Below are 22,803 nucleotides of genomic sequence, written 5' to 3'. Positions count from 1 at the left end.
CTCACTGTGATGGATGTTTCATTTTGTTTGGTGTTGGTTTGTGATTGTGTGTGTGTTATTGCTTATTTTTATTGCTCTTATTGTTGGACTGTGGGTAATGTTTCATTTCACTGCGCATTTATGTGTATGTGACAAAATTAAATTGACCACTGAGGAAGGTGAAGCGTTAAAGCGGTGAACGAGAGCAGGAAGCAGCACGATACAGACATGATGTGCCTGGGAGAGGTGAGGGAGATGAAGCGTTAAATGCTGAGGCTCTATAAGGCGCTGGTCTGGCCGCATTTCAAATATCGTGAGCAATTCCTGGCACCATATCTGAGGAAGGATGTGCTGGCTCTGGAGAGGGTCCAGAGGACGTTTACATGAATGATCCCAGGAATGAGAAAGTTAACATATGATGAACATTTGACTGCACTGGGCCTGTACTCGCTGGAGTTTAGAAGAATGAGGGGGGACCTCATTGAAACATACAGAATATTGAAAGGCTTTGATAGAGTAGATGTGGAGAGGATGTTTCCACTAGTGGGAGAGTCGAAGACAAGTGGTCACAGCCTCAGAATTAAACGACGTTCTTTAAGGAAGGAGATGAGGAGGAATTTATTTCGTCAGAGGGTGGTGAATCGGTGGAATTCAGGGAGAAGGCAGGAGAATAAGGTTAGGAGGGAGAGATAGATCAGCCATGATTGAATGGCGGTGTAGACTTGATGGGCCGAATGGCCTAATTCTACTCCTATCACTTATGAACTTAATGCAGTGAACAAAAGCAGGAAGCAGCAGCGAAACAGAATTGATGTAACTGAGGGAGAGGTGGGGGATGGGTCTGGCGGCGACTGAATGAAGAATGATCTATGTATCGACATCGCACTACAATCTTTAGAACCTGGGGGAGCCCAGAGCTCAGGACCCGCCGCCCGCGGCCGCTGCTGAACCCGCGGAAGGGCGGTTGTTTCAATCTTTATATTTTCACAAAAGTAATTTCTGTTCCGTTGACCGACGCGGTTAACGCGTTAAAATGAACAGATCGACAGCTCTGATTCCACTTCCTGTTTATTTCTCTCTTCCCACATTTACCCTCCCCCTGGTTTTATTTCCGCGCTCGCTGGGGTTTTTACGACGCGGAATTTGGGGATTAAATGGGAGCCGTTCAGCGCCGACCTGTTATCCACCGGGTTTCTGCCCCACAGCCCCTGAGCCCCGCTCCTGACGCCGGTCCCGGGACCCGACCCTTTTACACACCCGTAGTGGAACTGGAGCAGATTCTCAGCCACTGGTTTGGTGCCCAAGGCCCGAAGAAAGGGTAAAGTTTCTCCGTGAATTTATTCCCAGTGAAGGTGTGGAGATGGGACTTGGTGTCCGCGTCGTAAAATGAAACTGTCCCGGACTCGTAACTGAGATAAACTCCCACCCTCCCGGGGATGGGACGGGCGGGGAGACGGGATGGAGGGGAGGTGAGTGCAACAAACTCGTCACCCCACCCCCGCCAGATGCTCCAGACTCCAGTCTCCGGGGTCGGTGTGACCCTTCTCTTCCTCTCCAAAGATTCTGCGGCGACTCCCAGACCCCAGAGCTGACTCCCCGCCACCTCCACCTCCCAGTAATGTCTCCCCGATGTGACTCCCTCCGATCCCAGCACACACACACTGTCTGTAAACCTCTTCCCGGTGTCAGGGAGACTCCTCCGGGTCTCGGTCCATCTCACCCTCTTCCGATCCTCAGACACCTCGAGCTCCGGATGCGCTGTTTCCACATCCAGGGTGACGGAGACTGGGGGGAGAAGCAGAGAATCAGAGAGTCGGGGGAGACTCGGGCAGCGGGCAGCGCCCCCCGGGACTGGTGGAGAGGCCGCTCGGCCTCAGGCACAGGTGGGCGGACAACTGAAACCCTGCCCAGGGTTTCACCCACAACCACATCGGGTGGACAGCAGACATCTTTACTGGCGTGTTTAACCGGGCAGTAGATGAGAAAATCCGCGCATTAGCGGGAACGGGAGGGGGTTTTGCATGCAGAGGGGGAGAACGAATGTGAAAAGTGAGGATGAACGAGAGATTGCGGGTGCGGATGGAGATACGGCGGGTAGTCAAATATCTGGGTGTCCTAGTGCATCAGTCACTGAAAGGAAGCATGCAGGTATAGCAGGCAGTGACGAAAGCCAATGGAATGTTGGTCTTGATAACAAGAGCAGTTGAGTATAGGAGCAAAGAGGTCCTTCTGCAGTTGTACAGGGGCCTAGTGAGACCAAACCTGGAGTACTGTGTGCAGTTTTGGTCTCCAAATTTGAGGAAGGATATTCTTGCTATTGAGGGCGTGCAGCGTAGGTTTACTAGGTTAATTCCCGGAATGGCGGGACTGTCATATGTTGAAAGACTGGAGCGACTAGGCTTGTATACACTGGAATTTAGAAGGATGAGAGGGGATCTTATCGAAATGTATAAGATTATTAAGGGGTTGGACACGTTAGAGGGGGAGTCCAGAACCAGGGGCCACAGTTTAAGAATAAGGTGTAGGCCATTTAGAACGGAAATGAGGAAAAACGTTTTCAGTCAGAGAGTTGTGAATCTGTGGAATTCTCTGCCTCAGAAGGCAGTGGAGGCCAATTCTCTGAATGCATTCAAGAGAGAGCTAGATAGAGCTCTTAAGTATAGCGGAGTCAGGGGGTAAGGGGAGAAGGCAGGAACGGGGTACTGATTGAGAATGATCAGCCATGATCACATTGAATGGCGGTGCTGGCTCGAAGGGCCGAATGACCTATTCCTGCACCTATTGTCTATTGTCTATCTTACGGGTAGATGCCGAGGGAGAGGCAGATTGGAAGATGAGGAGACTGTTGTAAGGGGTAATTGGAGATGGTTAAAGAGGAGGTAGAGATATGGGGTGGAGTTACCGTGATCACATTGAATGGGAGTGTACTGGGTGGGTGAGGCAATCTGCTACTGGTTACTTGCTTTATTTATAGGAGGGTGGATTTGATGCGTCTGTGTAACCAAGAACACTCTGATCTCATTGTGAACCAATATATGAACTTCACTGAGGGGCTTGACAATGTTCCGCATGTAAGGCTGGTCCAGAAAGCGAAGGCAGGTGGGATCCAACACAAGTTGGTAAAATGGAGCCATAATTAGCTTGGTGGTTGGAGGTAGAAGGTAGCGGTAGAAGGATGATTTTTCTGCCTGGAGGTCTGTTACTGGTGGTGTGTATCACAAATCGGTGCTGCAACCTTTGCTGTTTATTTTATATTTTCGTGATCTGGATGCGAATGTAAGAGGTGTGTATAGTACGTTTGTGGAGAATGAGAAATGTTATGGGTTGCGAGGAAGTCTGTCAAAGTTTGCAACAAGATCTAGGCTAGATCATCAAAACATTATTTTCATGCGGGGATATCAATTCTGGATAACGTAGTGTACGATTTGAGAAGTTTTCCCTCATTCTGCAATCAACACCAAACCAAAGAGCTGCAGTTTGGACATTTTATACGGGACTGGGGCTGATAGCAGAGAAAGGCTGCGGTCAGTTTGTTAACAAGGGATATCACAATCCGTGGGTCCTAAGATGGCCGCGGGACCTCGTGACCAGCCACAAAAGCAAAAACCTTACAGCCCAGTCTCTAGGTTTCTGCAAAGCCACGGCCAGAACAATGGATGGATATTGGCCGTGCAGAAACCCGCGAAACCAGGTCGAAGTCCAGACACTGGGGCGCTGACATCAGCATATTCACAATGCCCCAAGCCGACCTACACAGTTAATCCCTTTAAGGGGGCACAATAGCCCATAGAAACATACCTGGCAGGTGATGGGAAACCATTTACACCCATCACCTCTTAATGGAAAATAGATTAACAGACCGTCTAGCCATACCCGGTACCCCCGGACATAACGCAGAACAGAGAGAAAACTCAAATACCCATCTTTGAAACAAAGAGATCCCGAGATCTGGCGGGAGATAGGACGGGTCAGAATTAGTATAACTGGCCACGATTTTTATGTTGGAGAGACACGCAAGTCAAAAGCACGAAAAACGGACGCAAGAAAGGATGAAGAAGAGTCAAGCAAGTCAGGAGGGATGCAAGGCAAGCAAGTCGGACGGCACGGAGAACGGAAAACAGCGGAGAAGCAGCCCGAACAGCCAGTAACCCCAGTAATAGCCCCATGGTGAGCATGTACCCCGATCCTGCACATCCTGGACATAGTTTCAGTGTAGAGGGGAGGGTGGTTTAATTAACGTGGGTGTATAAGTAAAGATGTGTTGGCCAATTTTGCGATGTGTCGTACGTTCCCCATCTTACAATCCAGTATATGTCTTGTAGAACTGTGCGTTTATAATTCAGAGTCAAAAGTATTCATGTATATGTCTTGTAGAACTGTGCGTTTTATGATTCAGAGTCAAAGGTATTCATGTCATTCGGTATGTGTCTTATAGATATGTCTTATAGAACTGTGAAGAGCATTCATGTACAATAGTCCCGAGTGCTCAATAAAAGCCTTTTCCATTTAAACCCTGGTCTTCAAATCTGGTCTGGTTGAATTTTTCTGCACTATCAACGCTCCTGCATCTAAGTCCAGTGTCTAGAACCGTAGGGGGTGAGTGGGTCGAACCACTCACGGGGAACCAGTGTGCGCGGCCTGGTCAAGGGATCAGAGCAAGGCACGGGGACCTTAGGTCGGGCGAAAGCTCGGCGCAGAAACCCTTTACAGTAGTTTTCTTCACACAAAGAGTTGTTAAGAGGTATCAGTTTTACCTCGCTTGATGATATCACATGTTTCTCTCAATGCCATGTTGTAGAAAAAGGTGCGATCAAACTTTTCATTCGGCAACTTGCCACCGACCACCAACATTGGTTTGGCTTCATCACTGAACCTGCAAATATTTAACAGCTGGTTATAAACAAAACATTTGAGCTGTTCTTTTAAAACATACATTGTTTCAGTCAAAAGCATGTCCTACCTCGTCTTGCGACCAGCTACCTCCTGAAATAAATAAAACACAAATGTCAATAGACTGAGATGGATCGTCATGATCCCGACAGCGGGTATTTCGCCAAATTGCTATAAAAAAAACACTGAAAATTCCCATTTCCAAACTCTTTGCCTGTGCCACACAGACAGGAAGTGGATATTCTGAAAGAGACATCGAACACGGGGCAAAGCATCAGGAATGTTGATGAAAATAGGCGCGATCATGCAACCTACGTGTCAGACCGGGCAGGTCGTGGGATTTTACCTGGAGAAGATGTCAGAGAAAATGGGATGGAATATTTTAGGATCAGCGTCGGATTTAAATGGGTGGGGGATGGAAATATTATCACTACTTGTGGGGGGAACAAAAATCAAAGCTGAAATGTAAGATGACCTTTTGATAAATTCCATAAGAAATGCAGTAAAGAGAACGTGGAACTCACAGGACGGCCTGAAGACAATATTGCAGATAAATTTAAGTTGAAGTGGGATGAATACATGAGGATTCCTGGAATTTGGGGCATTGTTGTCGGATGTGGTGAGTAGTTGGAACAGACGGAACATTGACCCAGTTCTGAATACTGGTAAATGCGGCATTTATTTCAGAAAATTTAACCCACCATTTTGTGCCTGTGCACTTTCACTTCACCAAACTGTCGTGTAACCCCTCACCTTCAGAAATATCACGCCGTCCTTGTGATCTATCTGTTCCTGTAACTTTGAGAGTTCCTCCTGAATGGACTTTAAATTCTCTTGAATCTCTTGAAGATTTTTCTCCATTGTTTTTACAATCGTCTTCTCTTCCTCCCGGATCTCTCCCAGTAAGCACTGCTCTTTCTCAGTGAGAATCTGGTGCAGTTCAGCAAACTGGGATGTGATCTGCGACTGAAGTTTGTGTGACTCTTCCTGTCAGATGAAAGATGATAATATATATGTTATATCATTCTGAGCGCAGAATATGCCATTTGGTCCATCATGTCCATGCTGGGCTTCTTATGTATCTACACAAATCCCATTTACATGTATTTAAACCATAGCTTTCATTACCTTGACAATTAAAGAGCTCGTCATGATAATTCTGAAATATTTTGTGAAAGTAATGTACAAGCACATCATTCCCATTTCCCCAATTCATTTCTCTGCAACCTGTTCCATTTAATTTCTCCATTAACCTTCATTGGACAGAACCAGGTCACCAGAACTAGCAGACAGCAGCACCACTTAGAATGTCAGACTTCACAGAGTCATATAGCAAGGGGTCATACCGACCAAGAAGCCCCATCTGCACTATTTCCACCTGTCCGCATTTGACCCAAATAGTTCAAAAACCTTTCTCTCCACGAATTTGTTCAAATACCTTTTAAATGTTCTTATGGTACCTGACTCAACGACCTCATCAAGCAGCTCTTTCCATGTACACACTACCAAATTTGTCCTTCATGTTCGTTTGAAATCTTTTCCCTCTCACCTAAAACCTATACCCTCACTTTCCCGATCCCCCTACTAAGGGTAACAGACTGACCATCCAACGTATCATTCCGTTTCGTGATATTATACACCTGCTACAGCCCATTCTTCAGACTACTGCGCTCCAGGGAGTAAAGTCATTGGCTGCTCAACCTCTCCCAAGAGTTTTGGCCCTCGACTACTGAGCTCTATAGAGGAGCCAAATTATTACACACATCGCAGGGATGAAATGTACACAAGAACATTAAATCGACAGTACAAACCTGAACTTCAGAAAAGCTCTCTTTCTGTTCCGCCTCCGTTCGCCAGATCTCTGATTCTTTCCTTCTGAGAGATTCGAAGGTAGATTTCACCTGAGCCTGGGTTAGGGTTTTAAATAAGAGAATAACATTGTCAGAAAATAAACAAGACGTGACACAATGATGTGATCAGAATCGGTTTGCTTTTACCTTGTAGATTTCAACAGCTTCTTCTATCAGCATGAAGCTGTGAGACGTGTGTTCCCGCGCAGCTGCACAAACCACACAGATCAGTGTCTTGTCCGTTTCACAAAACAGCTTCAGTTCTTCCTGATGATTCTCGCAGTGAAGTTTACTTCCCTTTGTCCGATTCAGGCTCAGTTTTCGAGCTTTCTCAGCCAGTCTCGCCAAGGCCCGACTAACCCTGAGGGTGCGGTCTGTAAACACCTCTCTACATTCCGGGCAGGAGTTTCTCTCCTCCCTGTCCCAACTCTGTGTGATACAGGAGCGGCAGAAGTAGTGGCTGTTTGTGAGTGTGTTCATTGAGAGGCACTCAGGTATATATATAAGTCGTTTATTAGCAGGGCCTTACAGTACAGATGCTGGCTTCCATTACCTCCAGTCTCCCGCCTGATTCCAGTGTAACCCAGTACAAAACCCGGCCTGGACTATGGACCGGGTGCACAACAGTAAAACCAGACATGGATCTACATCCCCCTTCTTAAGCATAAGCCCCCCCAAACTAGATAACAATATGAAACAACTACAACTTACAACTTACCCCCATCCTAATACAAGGGATGAAAAGACAACCACGGCAACGCTAAACAGAGGAGGATACAACTCGAGTAAGATAAACAAAAGGGGAACGGTAACGACCGTAATTAACCAGAGTCCATAGCAAGTGTCTTGCCACAGTCTTGGTACTTGGGATTGGGCTTACAGACCCGTCCTGCACGAGTACAATACCAGCCCTCCGCCGTACCCATTGTAGGTGTCAGCACCATGGGTGGTGGTTCAAACGGCACTGGTCTCGCAACGGCCTTCTGCACAGGAGACTGCACCAGTGAAGTCATGGGTGATTCCATCACCGGCTCCTTTGTTGGTGTTAAAACCAGCTTGTGGTCTGCCGACGCCTGGACTCCATTGGTCTGTAACCCGCCATCTGCGACCTCCGTGTAGCCATGTGAACGCGGATGAGATGGCAACGGCTCATTCACTGGTGGAAGGTGTTTTCTGTTCCGCCGGTAGGTTCCTCCTTCCGATTGGACAAGATAGGACCGCGGCTCCTGGCAGGTCCCACTAACTACACCCAGACGATCATGACCCTTCTGGGTCTGCAGACGGACCGTCTGACCCCCCGACAGAGGCTGGAGAGGATGGCTAGACCTGTCGTAATACGCCTTCTGGATCTGCCGTTTATGTTGCAGCTGAGCCTGAACAACTTGGGGCTCGTGAACATGGGGCTGCAGCAGGTGTCTTGCAACAGGAAGGGTGGTACGAGTTTGTCTGGACATCAATCGTTGGGCCGGCGAACCCAATACCGGGTCACGTGAAACGTTACGGAGATTGAGGAGATCCAGGAATACATCAGACCCGGCTCTTCTGGATCTCTCCATGACCTGTTTGGCACTACGGACAGCCCTCTCGGCTAGCCCGTTTGACTGTGGATACTCCGGGCTGCTGGTGATGTGTTTAAAATCCCAGCGCATGGCAAAGTCCTTGAAACACTGACTGGTAAATTGACCGGCATTATCCGACATGAGGGTGTGAGGAGACCCATGGACCGAGAAATGTCTCGCCAGTTTTTGAATTATCGCCGCTGAGGAAACTGTGCGGAGCAAATCGACCTCGAACCATCCGGAATAGGAATCCACCAGAACCAGATATTGATTGCCACGCCACTCACAAATGTCAGTGGCCACAGAGGACCAGGGTAAATCAGGAACCGGGTGCAGCAAAAGTGGTTCCCTTTGCTGATGTGGGGCCAAACTGTTACACACCGCACATGATTGCACCCTCTGGTGCACATAGTCAGACATAGCAGGCCAGAAAAACATACTTTTGGCTCGCTGAACCGTTGTCTCAGCGCCAGGGTGGCCCCTATGTATTGCGTCAAAATACTGCTGCCGTAGTGAGGCAGGGATCACCGCCTTGTGGCCTTTCATAATGACCCCGTTCTCGATAACCAGCTCATCTCTAACGGGGAAGTACGGTTGTACAGAGAATGGTACCATATGCGATTTGCTCTGCCAACCGTGTCGAATGATGGACGCAAGCGACTGCAACGTGTGGTCCTCTGCCGTGTGTGCCACCAACAATTCCAAACAAGACGAGGGGAGATGATCGACCATCATGACATCAAAACAATCCTTCTCGGCAGTATGCTCGTTAGAGGTCTTCCTAGGCGCACGGGACAGGGTGTCAGCTAGGTGCATGTCCTTGCCGGGTTTGTAGGTTAGTGTAATGTCGTACTTTTGGAGACGCAGCAGCATACGTTGCAGTCTCGCCGGGGCAGCATGGAGTGGTTTGTTCAGTATGGAAATCAGTGGTTGGTGATCGGTCTCCACAATGGCAGCCTTGCCGAAAATGTAATCGTTGAACTTTTCACATGCAAAGACAACCGCCAACAGTTCTTTCTCGATTTGTGCGTAGCGTGTCTCCGCGTCTGTCATGGTCCTTGAGGCATAAGCAATGGGCTGGCCATCCTGCAGGCACGCAGCACCGAGTCCATACTGGGATGCGTCACAGGTCAGAGTAACTGGTCGATTGACGTCGAAATATGCCAGGGTGGGAGGACACGACATCAGGTGTCTGAGAGCGTCAAAAGCCCGCTGTTGTTGCTCATCCCACGTCCATGCAATGTCTTTGTGAGATAGCTGTCGCAGTGGAGCGGAGAGTTCACTAAAGTGAGGAATAAACTTGCCAAGATAGTTCACCATGCCCAGGAACCTCTGTAGGCTGGTGATGTCAGTCGGAACTGCCATCTCACTGATGGCTGCTGTCTTCTCAGGATCAGCCTTGAGGCCCTCATTGGTGAACATATGTCCTACATATTTTACCTTGTTGACACGGAACCTGCACTTGTTGGGGTTGAGTTTTAAGTGTATCTCCCTGGCACGATTGAGTACCTTCGTTAAGTTAACATCATGCTCCTGCACGTCCTTACCCGCCACGATAATGTCATCGACCACAATCGCACATGGGCATCTGTCGAAGAGCTGCTCCATAGAGCGTTGAAACACTTCACTGGCCGCGTTAATCCCGAACGGCATCCGCAGGAATCTGTAGCGTCCGAAGGATGTGCTGAAAGTAGTGAGCAGAGATGATTTGTGGTCCAGGGGAATTTGCCAGAACGAGGTCTTGGCATCGAGAACGGAGAACACTGTGGCCTTGCCCATGTGTGCGGCCACCTCCTCCACAGTGCGCATCGGGTGATGAGGTCGCTTGAGTGCAGTGTTTAAATCCTGCGGGTTGATGCATATATGTATCTCCCGCTTGTCCTTCTTGGTCGCGGCCACCATCGAGGACACCCAGTCAGTGGGCTCCGTAACAGGAGTAATAACTCCTATAGCTTCCATCCTGTCAAGCTCTGCCTTGACCCGGTCTCGCATGGCAACTGGGACGCGATGAGCAGGGCGGACCACGGGTCTCACATCCTGGTCAATAGTCATTGAGTAAGTGATAGGCAGCTTGCCCAGTTCATCGCTGAAAAGATCCTTATAGTTCGCGAGGATCTGTTGTGTGGAGTCTGGGACTGGCGTAAGTTGATGCACGGCCTTGCCGAATGAAATCAGTCCCACGTTGATACATGCTTCAACGCCAAGGAGAGGCACGACTGTGCCATCAACAACGTAAAATTGTAGATTGTATGATTGTGCTGCGAGGTGGCACCGTAGCTCCACCACTCCAAGAGGAAGCACTTCGTTCCCCCCGTATGCCTGGAGGGTTGCGTCACATGTTTTTAATTCCTCAGCTCTACGAAGCCTTGAAAACTCGGCAAGAGATATGACGTTGCACGCCGCACCTGTGTCTACTTTCACAACAACAGGCACATTGTTTATCTTTAATGTGACCATGGGATCTTTGTGCTTAATTAACTGGCCCCGGACAGAGTGTGCATTGAGGCGAATTCCATCCACTGAAGGTGTATTGAAGTTTACAGTATCACAATCTGATAAGTCATGTGAAGGCTCTGGGTGTATCAAATGTACAGCTTGTGTTGTCCCAATCGTCTTGGAACTTCTGCAGCACTTCAAGAAATGATTTCTCCATTTGCAGCCATGACAAATCTGTCCAAAAGCCGGGCAGTTCTCCCGTTTGGCTATATGAGAGTAACCACAATTAGTGCAATCACTAACGAGGCTGATGCCAGCCCTGCCAGGTTGGGCTTGTGTCACTTTGAACGGTCGACGTTCCTTTCTGATAAATGGTCCCGTCGAGTCAACGCGGAAAACAGGCTGAGGCACGGCACTCAAAGTCCTTGTGTCGACATCCGTCAATTCATAAATCCGACAGGTGCTAATTGCTTTAGCGAGGGTAAGATCGCAATCACGCAGAAGGCTCCTTCTCAATTTGTCGTTGGTGATACCACACACCAGCCTGTCTCTCGTGAGTTCATCACAGAGGTTACCAAATCTGCAACTTGACGCGGCGTATTTCAAAGAGTTGATATAGGCTTCAACCGGCTCACCCGGTTTCTGGGAACATGTAAAGAATTTGTGCCGTTCCATGATAAGGTTAGTCTGCGGAGCACATAGCTGCCGAAATTTATTCTTAAGGCACACAGGGTCGTGAATCGTCTCGGCAGGTGTGATGACTGCATCAACCGCATCCAGCACAGCCTCAGCATAAACAAAGAGTTTCGCCCGACGGATTGCTTCCAAACCTGCAAGATTGAGGAGAATGGATGCTTGTACGTGGGGATTCTTGTCGTGGTGTGCAGCAGCAATGAATACATCGTAATCTTCCTCGAAGGTGCGCCAACGTTCACCGATGTTGCCGTCGAAGACAAGTGGATCAGGCTTCCGAAAAGAATCAGCCATGGCTAGAGACGTCAAAAGTCTTGAGGAAACAAATTGTGGTGACCCAAAAGCTAAATAACGGCCACCTCTGACACCATGTTTGTGAGTGTGTTCATTGAGAGGCACTCAGGTATATATATAAGTCCTTTATTAGCAGGGCCTTACAGTACAGATGCTGGCTTCCATTACCTCCAGTCTCCCGCCTGATTCCAGTGTAACCCAGTACAAAACCCGGCCTGGATTATGGACCGGGTGCACAACAGTAAAACCAGACATGGATCTACAGTGGCCACACTCCAGTGACACCGGATCGGTGAAGAAATCCATGCAGATGGGACAAACTGCCTCCTCGGTTAAACTCTCAACCGGGTCTTTCGCAGCCATTGTAACTCCGCCTCTTCCTGGTTCAGTGTTTTCCACTGCGCGCGCTGCCGTTCCGGTCAATGGCCTTATTTGGCTGCAAGTGTTCAGTGTGAAGGTGTCCTGGCCACTTCCAACTAATCACTCGACGGAGGGGTCACTTAGACATTAAACCGGCCTGAATATAGATGAAAGCGGAGAGATTTCCCTGGGATTGTGTAAGGCAGGACAGAAAGGGACAGGGACCAGCGCTAAGGTGTAACTGAGGAGGCGTTGCACCTGTTGGGCAGTGGAACCCGCCGCCCGCATCTCCGTTCACAGCCCGGGATCAAGATATTACGAGACTTCCACCCAGTCTCAGAGGGTCGTCGGGCATAGGACCCGAGGGCCACAATCATGGCGACCACTTTTATGAAATTGAACATATGCACCTGCGGCGCCAACAAGGGTGGGGTGGGGGGTTCCCCCGCTGTCAACCACAGGGCAAGTGGTTCACGGGTTCCTCTCAACCACCACCTCCCTGCACTGAAAACCTGCCACTGTTGAAGGTGTAGGAAATGCAGTCGCCAATTTGTAGAAAGGACAACTCAAAAACAATGTTCAAAAGATTGAAGGGTGGTAGCGGTAGAGTTGCTGCTTCACATCGTCAGAGATTCTTCAAAAGGCCGAATGGCCTACTCGTGCAATTATTTTCTACGTTTCGCCGTTTCTATGGTGACGTTTTGGAGAGTGAATCCATTCATCTGGGATGGAGCAAGATTTCCATGAACTGGGCCAATGGGCGGATTAACGGCTGATTTATTTGACTCGGATAAAGGTGATGCAAGTTGGTAAGACAGGCCAGGGCAGTTTATCTGTCTGTTGTCCGTCTGTCTGTCGTAAGAAAATAACTGCAAATGCTGGTACAAATGGAAGGTATTTTTTTCACAAAGTCCTGGAGTAACTCAGCAGGTCAGGCAGCATCTCAGGAGGGAAAGAATGGGTGACGTTTCGGGTCGAGACCCTTCTTCAGACTGATGTCAGGGAGGGGGGGACCACCAATCCACCCACCTACCCACCTACCTACGTACCTCCCTCTAAAACTCATATCTTGTGTGTGTATATATGTATAAATCACTGATATATATATATATATATGTACCTATCAGTGATTTTGCCAAACGGTAAACCGTAGCGCCACAATGTTTGCACCGCCTTAATCACCATTCTCGCCGACGGTGCCTGTAACAGGTTCATTTAAATTGGTCGTTAATTTTTTAAGTTAGAGAGGTTTTAAAGTTAAAACATTTAATTTCTAACCGATTTCTTGAAGGTCTTCAGCGTGTGACGTCACAATGCGCCTGTGAGATGAGCTCCCCCCCCCCCCCCCCCCACACACAACTCATGCAGATATATGTATAACATGTGGACCTGCAGCCACAACGGTAAACCATAGCGCCACAATGTTAGCGCCACCTTAATCACCACTGTCCTGGCCACTGTTTATAACAAGTTTTACTTAAATTGGTCGTATATCATTTAAGTTACAGACATTTTAAACTTGAAAACTCTCATTTGTAAACTCATTATTCAATGTGCTGTGGGGTGGGGAAGAGGGGCAGTGGGAGTGGGGAGCAGAGGGATAGTGAGAATGGGGTGGGGCGAGTGGGTGGAGGGGAGGGTGGGGGTAGGAGGGGGTGTGAGGTTGTGGGGAGGAGAGGAGAGGTGGTTGGGGGGACTGAGAGTGGGGCTGGGGAGGAGAGAATGGTGGAAAGGGGGGGGTGGGGAAAGGGGGTGGGGAGAGTGGGGGTGGGAGGGAAGGGGGAAAGTGGGGGTCAGGGAAGAGTGGGGGGAGGGAAAGGGGGAAGGTGGGTGGGGGGAAGGGGACAGTGAGAGTGAAAGGGGAGGAGGGGTAGGGGAGGAGGGAGGGGTGGGGGAGGCTGGGGGAGAGAGAGGGGGTGTGGGGGAAGGGGGTGGTGGTGGTGGGAAGAGAGTGGGGATAGAGTGGGGTGGTGGGAAGGGGACAGTGGGGGTGGGGAAGAGGGGACAGTGGGTGTGGGGGGGAGGGGGAGAGTGACAATGGGGGTGTGGCGAATGTGTGTTTGGGAGGGGTGGGGGTAGGAGGGGCTGAGGGTGGGGGAGGAGGGTGCAGGAGAGAGGGGGATGCGGGAGAGTGAGAGTGGGGCTGGGGAGTAGAGAATGGGGGGAGGGGGAGGGGGAGGAGCAGAGAGTAGGGGTGGGAGGGAGAGTGGGACTGGGGAGGGGGACAGTGGGGGAGGGGGGTGGTGGTGGGGGGAAGAGAGAGTGGGGGTGGAGGGGAAGGGGGACAGTGGGGGTCATGGAAGAGGGGAGAGTGGTGGGAGGTTGGGAGGAGCAGAGTGTGCGAGTGGGAGGGAGAGTTGGACTGGGAAGGGGGACAGCGGGGGAGGGGGTAGTGGTGGGGGGAAAGAGAGTGGTGGTGGGGGAAGGGGGACAGTGGGGTCAGGGAAGAGTTTGGGGTGGGGAAGAGGGGAGAGTGGGGGTGGGGGGAAGGGGACAGTGAGAATGGGGGTGGAGTGAGTGGGTGGAGGTGAGGGTAGGGGTAGGAGGGGTGACGGTGGGGGGGGAGGAGGGAGCGGGGGAGGCGTTGTGGAGGAGAGGGGGTGGGGGAGAGTGAGAGTGGGGCTGGGGGAGGAGAGAATAGGGGGGTGGGGTAGGAGTGAGTGGGGAAGGGGGGGTTGGGGATAGTGGGGGTGGGAGAGAGAGTGGGTGGGGAGGAGGGAAGAATGGGGGTGGGGAGGAGGGGTTGGGGGTAAGGGGACAGCAGGGGAGGGGTGGTGGTGGTGGGATGAGATAGTTTGGGTGGAGGGAAGGGGGCGTTGGGGGTCAGGGAAGATGGGAGAGTGGGGGTGGGGAGGGGGGAGATAAGGGGGAATGAGTAGGGGGTTGAGGGTGCCACACCAATAGAGGGGAGGCTTTGGATCCAGGGCTCCTCGGTCACACCCTCTCCCCTTCACCATACGAGGAACTTGGTCTCCCACTTGTCTTTTAATGACAATTAAAAACTCATACCCACTTACATTATTATATATTAATAGGTTCGTGCAATAGGTAAATGAAATACCCTCTGATTGAATTTGGATAATTTCCACGACTAGTAAAGTTCACAAGAACCGAATAGAAAGTTTGTGTTTATTAGAACATGTGCTTGGTGCTTCTCGACCCGAAACGTCACCCATTCGTTCTCTCCAGAGATGCTGCCTGTCCCGCTGAGTTACTCCTGCATTTTGTGTCTACCTTCGATTTCAAACCAGCATCTGCAGGTCTTTCCAACACATCAACACAATCTGTTCGGATAGTATAACTTGCTTTTAAAGTCTGTTTGTCAATGTTCCTGTCTGCAAATCAATTCTCCATTCTTGTTACAATTACTGGCTGCACTTCATTGCGATTTACGCCCGCAAAGCACTCTGGGGTCTCCTAAAAGAGATGCGAGGACATTGTATAAATGTTAGCGGGTTGTGACGCTGCAATGCTGAGAACTATATGCTACAATACAATACATTACAATACAATATATCTTTATTGTCATTGTACAAGGAGTGGTACAACGCGATTGGGAATGCGCCTTCCATACGATCCAATAAATCAATTGCCTAATCAGTATAAATTTAGACAACCCAATGAAACAAAATTAGAAACAGTTTTAAAACAGAATAAAGTGCAAGTAGATCTGTACCGGTTCGCTGTGCGATGTGACCATCCGGCTCAGCAGGACCGGTTCATGGCAGCTATGGCCCTGGGATGAAGCTGTTCCTGAGTCCGGAGGTGCGGGCGTAGAAGGCCTTATAGCGTCTGCCCGATGGTAGAAGTTCGAACAGACTATTGCAGGGGTGTGAGGAGTCCTTGTGGATGCTGGTGGCTTTTCTGAGGCATCGCGTGTTGTAGATGCCCTCCAAGGCTGGTTGCTGTGTTCCGATAGTCCTCTGAGCTCTATGGACTACCCGCTGAAGAGCACATTGTAACTCCCCGTTTCCCTATCTATTGTACTTGTGTTTGACTTGACTGCATTTATCTTTGGTATTATCTAATTTGACTGGATAGTGTGTAAAAGTAAATCTTTGTACACGTGAAAATAATAAACCGGTTTGGGACTGGAGACACTGCGGCAGGTGGGGCGGATGGTGGTTGGGGGGGGGGGGGGTGCCGGGGGTGGGAGGCGGTCGGGTTGGGTGGGCGGTGGTTTCACACCCTCCGGTGTTTATGTTCTGCCCCCGTGTTGTCCGTGATCCGGAGGGCCGCCGAGTAATGATGGTGGCCTCACTCACAGAGACTTTTGGACATTCTGTGAAGAAAGTCACATATTTGGAATAGAAATCGATAATTATTTAACTGGTTTAGTCGACAAATTCACTGCACTGCCCCATCACAAACGCTGCCGTGGCTGGCGGGGTGTTCCAGTGATTACAGCTGCCGCCAGCGAGATCCAACGACCAGGGTTCGATCCTGGCCACCGGTTCTGCCTGTGTGGACTTTGTTCAATCAACCCGTCACCGCGTGCTTTTCCCGCGGGTGCTCCGGTTTCCTGCCACTTCCCGAGGGCGTGAGGGGCTCTCGGTGAACCGGCTGCTTGAAGTGACACCAGCGTAGGTTAGTGTGGGGGTGGAGGCAAGGGGGAATAGGTTAGGGTGAGGGGGGGGGGGTGGTGGTACGAGTGCGAGAAATTAGTGCAGACAGTGGGGCTGATGGGAATACAGTGAGTGGCGGCAGAGAGTTGACTCACAAGAGCCAGGAGTTGCTGGAATCTGGAACAAAATTTAAAAAATCTACTCGACTCAACGGGTGAGGCAGCATCTGTGGAGGGACATGGATGTTTCACGTTTCCACTCGTGATCCTCATGCTTGATGGACGATTGGCTTCTCGTCTTTAAAATCGTGCGTAAAAAAGAACGAGCCTTTACTGAATTTCACTTTCAGAACTTGAATTTCCCCTTGAACCGCGCGGCCGCTGGTATGACTTGGTACATCTAGATTGTGCTCGTGTACAGTATGATTTAAATGGACAGCACGCAGGCTAAGCTTTTCACTGTACCTCGGTGCACGTGAAATCATAAACCTAACGAAACCACCATGTTGCTGTCAGCGTGTCAGTGAATGAATGACTGACTGAATGAATGAATAACTGAACGAATGAATGAACGAATCGCACACGATCCTGTCGACCTCATGGCGCCCTCTGCAAGCCTGTCCTCGACCGCCGATGTCCGTCCTCGACCAGCGGCCCCTTCCTCGACTTCGACCAACTGCCCCGTCCTCACCGCCGCTGGGTCCTATCCAGACGACTCCGCGGCGTCTGCCGGGAGCTTCCCCAATGACTTCCCCCTGTACCTCAGTACACGTGATAATAAACTACATCGCTGTGTAACGTTACAATGTCCAGTCAGCCTTAATCCCGGTTTTAAGCATGATTATTAACTAATTCCATAGAAACTGGCGAACTCAAGGCAGCAACATGCAGTCGGCGTGAGGTGTTGAGGCAGCGATTTATTTATTGAATGAGGAACCCAGAGACACAAATTGAAGTCTCCTAACGCACCTTAAATACAGTTACTCATAAGTGATAGGTGCAGAATTGGGCCATTCATCGCAAGAAGTCCGCACAGCCACTCAATCGTGGTTGATCTTTCTCTCCCTCCTAACCCCATTCTCCTGCCTTCTCCCCATATCCCCTGACACCTGTGCTGTTCAAGAATCTAGCTATCTCTGTCTTAAAGATACCCATTGAAATATCATCTCAAAAACATAACCTCAAATCCTTTAAAAATAAACTAGTCCGAGGAGTGATGACCACAACGCTGCTAAGACACGCATCAAGTTCAAAGTGCTTGAAGGAACCACTCAGAGGATAATTAGGGATGTGCAGTAAGTGATGTACCTGCAGCGACAACCAAACCGTGAACACCGATCAAGGTCATCCATTTAAAGTATTCCTTTATAGGAAGATGGAGTAGTGTTTATGGAAGATGTTATCTTATTAACTGTTCAATTAAGACAAAAAACAACAACAAACACAAAAGACAAACAGACTACAGGCGAGCCGCAGCTGCTAGAGTAGCGCAGTCAGTTTCCCACCAGCTCCCACTTTCCTCTGCTCGAGCCCCGCCTCTTCCCTTCGCTTTCTCGCCGTCTCTGTCTTCGTTTCAGAGAAAACGAGAGTGAACAAAGTCCACTCCAAGCTCGCGGACGCCATCGGCTACTTTGTCTCTCCACTACCCCTGTTTGCGCATCGGAAATGGAATATTCCTTCCAAGTCCGAGTGCGCACAGCAACAACCCGCTTACATTTACACAACGTCCTCGCATCTCTTTTAGGAGACCACAGAGTGCTTTACAGGCGCTGATCTCTTTGAAATGCAGTCACGAAAGGCAGGAGTCAATTTGCAGACAGGAACATTCACAAATAGAGTTTAAAAGCAAGGGATACTCTCCAAAGAGATTTGGGTTGATTTCATTTGCAGTATTAGAAGCACCAACGATATATTTCTAACAAAAACACAATCTTTCTATTCAGTTCTTGTGAATGTTACTGGTCGTGCAAATTATGGAAATTCACCAACAGGGTATTAAATGTATCTGTTGCGGAGAAAAGATCAGAGGAGACCAGAAGCTGCCTGGATATCTAGATTTGACACAAATTGCACCATTACTAGTGTTACTTGTTCATTAACTTGGACAAGAACTGAATAGAAAGATTGTGTTTTTGTTAGAATTATATCGTTGGTGCTTCTAATACTGCAAATGAAATCAACCCAAATCTCTTTGGAGAGTATCGCTTGCTTTTAAACTCTATTTGTGAATGTTCCTGTCTGCAAATTGACTCCTGCGTTTCAGTTGCCTTTCGTGACTGCATTTCAAAGAGATCAGCGCCTGTAAAGCTCTCTGTGGTCTCCTAAAAGAGATGCGAGGACGTTGTGTAAATGTAAGCGGGTTGTTGCTGTGCGCACTCGGACTTGGAAGGAATATTCCATTTCCGATCCGCAAACAGGGGTAGTGGAGAGACAAAGTAGCCGATGGCGTCCGCGAGCTTGGAGTGGACTTTGGTCACTCGCGTTTTCTCTGAAACGGAGACAGAGACGGCGAGAAAGCGAAGGGAAGAGGCGGGGCTCGAGCAGAGGAAAGTGGGAGCTGGTGGGAAACTGACTGCGCTACTCTAGCAGCTGCGGCTCGCCTGTAGTCTGTTTGTCTTTTGTGTTTTTTGTTGTTTTTTGTCTTAATTGTAGTGTTTAGATGTGTTGTCGTGTTTTTTTGTGGTTGTGTACTATGGGTTTGGGGTGGGGGTAGGGGTGGGGGACTGTAAAACTGTCTCTTCCAAACGGAGACACGACCTTTTTTTCTGGGTGGTGTCTCCGTTCCCGCTGCGCCCTACCATCGGCCAAACACCTGGAGCTGGCGGCCTCCAGCTGGGACCACCTGGGCTCTGGTTCACAGAGCCCGCGGACCGGACTGTACTTATCATCTGCGGAGCTGGCTGCCTTCGGAGGCTGTGTTGGCGCTGCGGGAGCGGCTGCGACTCGCCTTCGGAGGCTCCGGCCTCGTGGATATCGGCTGGGCGGGGGCCGACATCAGGAGCTCCGGCAGCGGCGGCGTCTTCGCCCGCCCCGGATCGGCCCGCTGCGGACCATTCACCGTCCGGCGCGGCCTGGAACGTGGCAACTTCAACAGCCTGACCGCGGGAGAAGACGGCAGGGGAAGAGAAAAGACATTCTGGCCTTCCATCACAGTGACGAGGTGACTGGAGGAGACTCACTGTGATGGATGTTTCTTTTTGTTTGGTGTTGGTTTGTGATTGTGTGTGTTATTGCTTATTTTTATTGCTCTTATTGTTGGACTGTGGGTAATGTTTCACTTCACTGCGCATTTATGTGTGTGTGACAAAATAAAATTGACTATTGAGGGAGGTGAAACGTTAAAGCGATGAACGAGAGCAGGAAGCAGCACCGATACAGACATGATGTACCTGGGAGAGAGGTGAGGGAGATGAAGCGTTAAATGCTGAGGCTCTATAAGGCGCTGGTCTGGCCGCATTTCAAATATCGTGAGCAATTCCTGGCACCATATCTGAGGAAGGATGTGCTGGCTCTGGAGAGGGTCCAGAGGACGTTTACATGAATGATCCCAGGAATGAGAAAGTTAACATATGATGAACATTTGACTGCACTGGGCCTGTACTCGCTGGAGTTTAGAAGAATGAGGGGGGACCTCATTGAAACATACAGAATAGTGAAAGGCTTCGATAGAGTGGATGTGGAGAGGATGTTTCCACTAGTGGGAGAGTCGAAGACAAGTGGTCACAGCCTCAGAATTAAACGACGTTCTTTTAGCAATAGACAATAGACAATAGGTGCAGGAGTAGGCCATTCAGCCCTTCGAGCCAGCACCGCCATTCAATGCGATCATGGCTGATCACTATCAATCAGTACCCCGTTCCTGCTTTCTCCCCATACCCCCTCACTCCGCTATCCTTAAGAGCTCTATCCAGCTCTCTCTTGAACGCATCCAACGAACTGGCCTCCACTGCCTTCTGAGGCAGAGAATTCCACACCTTCACCACCCTCTGACTGAAAAAGTTCTTCCTCATCTCCGTTCTAAATGGCCTACCCCTTATTCTCAAACTGTGGCCCCTTGTTCTGGACTCTCCCAACATTGGGAACATGTTATCTGCCTCTAATGTGTCCAATCCCCTAATTATCTTATATGTTTCAATAAGATCCCCCCTCATCCTTCTAAATTCCAGTGTATACAAGCCCAATCGCTCCAGCCTTTCAACATACGACAGTCCCGCCATTCCGGGAATTAATCTAGTGAACCTACGCTGCACGCCCTCCATAGCAAGAATATCCTTCCTCAAATTTGGAGACCAAAACTGCACACAGTACTCCAGGTGCGGTCTCACCAGGGCCCGGTACAACTGTAGAAGGACCTCTTTGCTCCTATACTCAACTCCTCTTGTTACGAAGGCCAACATTCCATTGGCTTTCTTCACTGCCTGCTGAACCTGCATGCTTCCTTTCATTGACTGATGCACTAGGACACCCAGATCTCGTTGAACTCCCCTCCTCCTAACTTGACACCATTCAGATAATAATCTGCCTTTCTATTCTTACTTCCAAAGTGAATAACCTCACACTTATCTACATTAAACTGCATCTGCCATGTATCCGCCCACTCACACAACCTGTCCAGGTCACCCTGCAGCCTTATTGCATCTTCCTCACAATTCACACTACCCCCCAACTTAGTATCATCTGCAAATTTGCTAATGGTACTTTTAATCCCTTCGTCTAAGTCATTAATGTATATCGTAAATAGCTGGGGTCCCAGCACCGAACCTTGCGGTACCCCACTGGTCACTGCCTGCCATTCCGAAAGGGACCCATTTATCCCCACTCTTTGCTTTCTGTCTGTTAACCAATTTTCTATCCATGTCAGTACCCTACCCCCAATACCATGTGCCCTAATTTTGCCCACTAATCTCCTATGTGGGACCTTGTCGAAGGCTTTCTGAAAGTCGAGGTACACCACATCCACTGACTCTCCCTTGTCAATTTTCCTAGTTACATCCTCAAAAAATTCCAGTAGATTTGTCAAGCATGATTTCCCCTTCGTAAATCCATGCTGACTCGGAACGATCCCGTTACTGCTATCCAAATGCTCAGCAATTTCGTCTTTTATAATTGACTCCAGCATTTTCCCCACCACTGATGTCAGACTAACTGGTCTATAATTACCCGTTTTCTCTCTCCCTCCTTTCTTAAAAAGTGGGATAACATTTGCTATTCTCCAATCCACAGGAACTGATCCTGAATCTATAGAACATTGAAAAATGATCTCCAATGCTTCCACTATTTCTAGAGCCACCTCCTTAAGTACTCTGGGATGCAGACCATCAGGCCCTGGGGATTTATCAGCCTTCAGTCCCATCAGTCTACCCAAAACCATTTCCTGCCTAATGTGGATTTCCTTCAGTTCCTCCATCACCCTAGGTTCTCCAGCCCCTAGAACATTTGGGAGATTGTGTGTATCTTCCTCAGTGAAGACAGATCCAAAGTAACGGTTTAACTCGTCTGCCATTTCTTTGTTCCCCATAATAAATTCCCCTGCTTCTGTCTTCAAGGGACCCACATTTGCCTTGACTATTTTTTTCCTCTTCACGTACCTAAAAAAACTTTTGCTATCCTCCTTTATATTATTGGCTAGTTTACCCTCGTACCTCATCTTTTCTCCCCGTATTGCCTTTTTAGTTAACTTTTGTTGCTCTTTAAAAGAGTCCCAATCCTCTGTCTTCCCACTCTTCTTTGCTATGTTATACTTCCTCTCCTTAATTTTTATGCTGTCCCTGACTTCCCTTGTCAGCCACAGGTGTCTCTTACTCCCCTTAGAGTCTTTCCACCTCTTTGGAATAAATTGATCCTGCAACCTCTGCATTATTCCCAGGAATACCTGCCATTGCTGTTCTACCGTCTTCCCTGCTAGGGCCTCCTTCCAATCAATTTTGGCCAGCTCCCGCCTCATGCCTCTGTAATCCCCTTTGCTATACTGCAATACCGACACTTCCGATTTTCCCTTCTGCCTTTCCATTTGCAGAGTAAAACTTATCATGTTGTGATCACTGCCTCCTAATGGCTCTTTTACCTCTAGTCCCCTTACCAGATCAGGATCATTACACAACACTAAATCCAGAATTGCCTTCTCCCTGGTAGGCTCCAGTACAAGCTGTTCTAAGAATCCATCTCGAAGGCACTCTAC

The 22,803-nt window shown here is 49.2% G+C and overlaps 1 protein-coding gene across 1 annotated transcript in view; it reads right to left on the bottom strand.

Annotated features, from left to right (window-relative positions):
- Nucleotides 1–1,228: 1,228 nt before the first annotated feature.
- The window catches only part of LOC144603089 (zinc-binding protein A33-like), an 83,621-nt gene continuing 62,046 nt past the window's right edge, over nt 1,229–22,803 (bottom strand). Inside the window, exon 11 of the mRNA XM_078416229.1 lies at nt 1,229–1,764. Coding sequence (XP_078272355.1) covers nt 1,229–1,764 — 536 coding nt within the window. The remainder of the gene's footprint in view (nt 1,765–22,803) is intronic.

The sequence above is a fragment of the Rhinoraja longicauda genome, chromosome 19 (genome assembly GCF_053455715.1).
Source record: "Rhinoraja longicauda isolate Sanriku21f chromosome 19, sRhiLon1.1, whole genome shotgun sequence".
In the NCBI taxonomy this organism is placed as follows: domain Eukaryota; kingdom Metazoa; phylum Chordata; class Chondrichthyes; order Rajiformes; family Arhynchobatidae; genus Rhinoraja; species Rhinoraja longicauda.
This window is presented reverse-complemented; position numbering and strand designations above follow the sequence as displayed.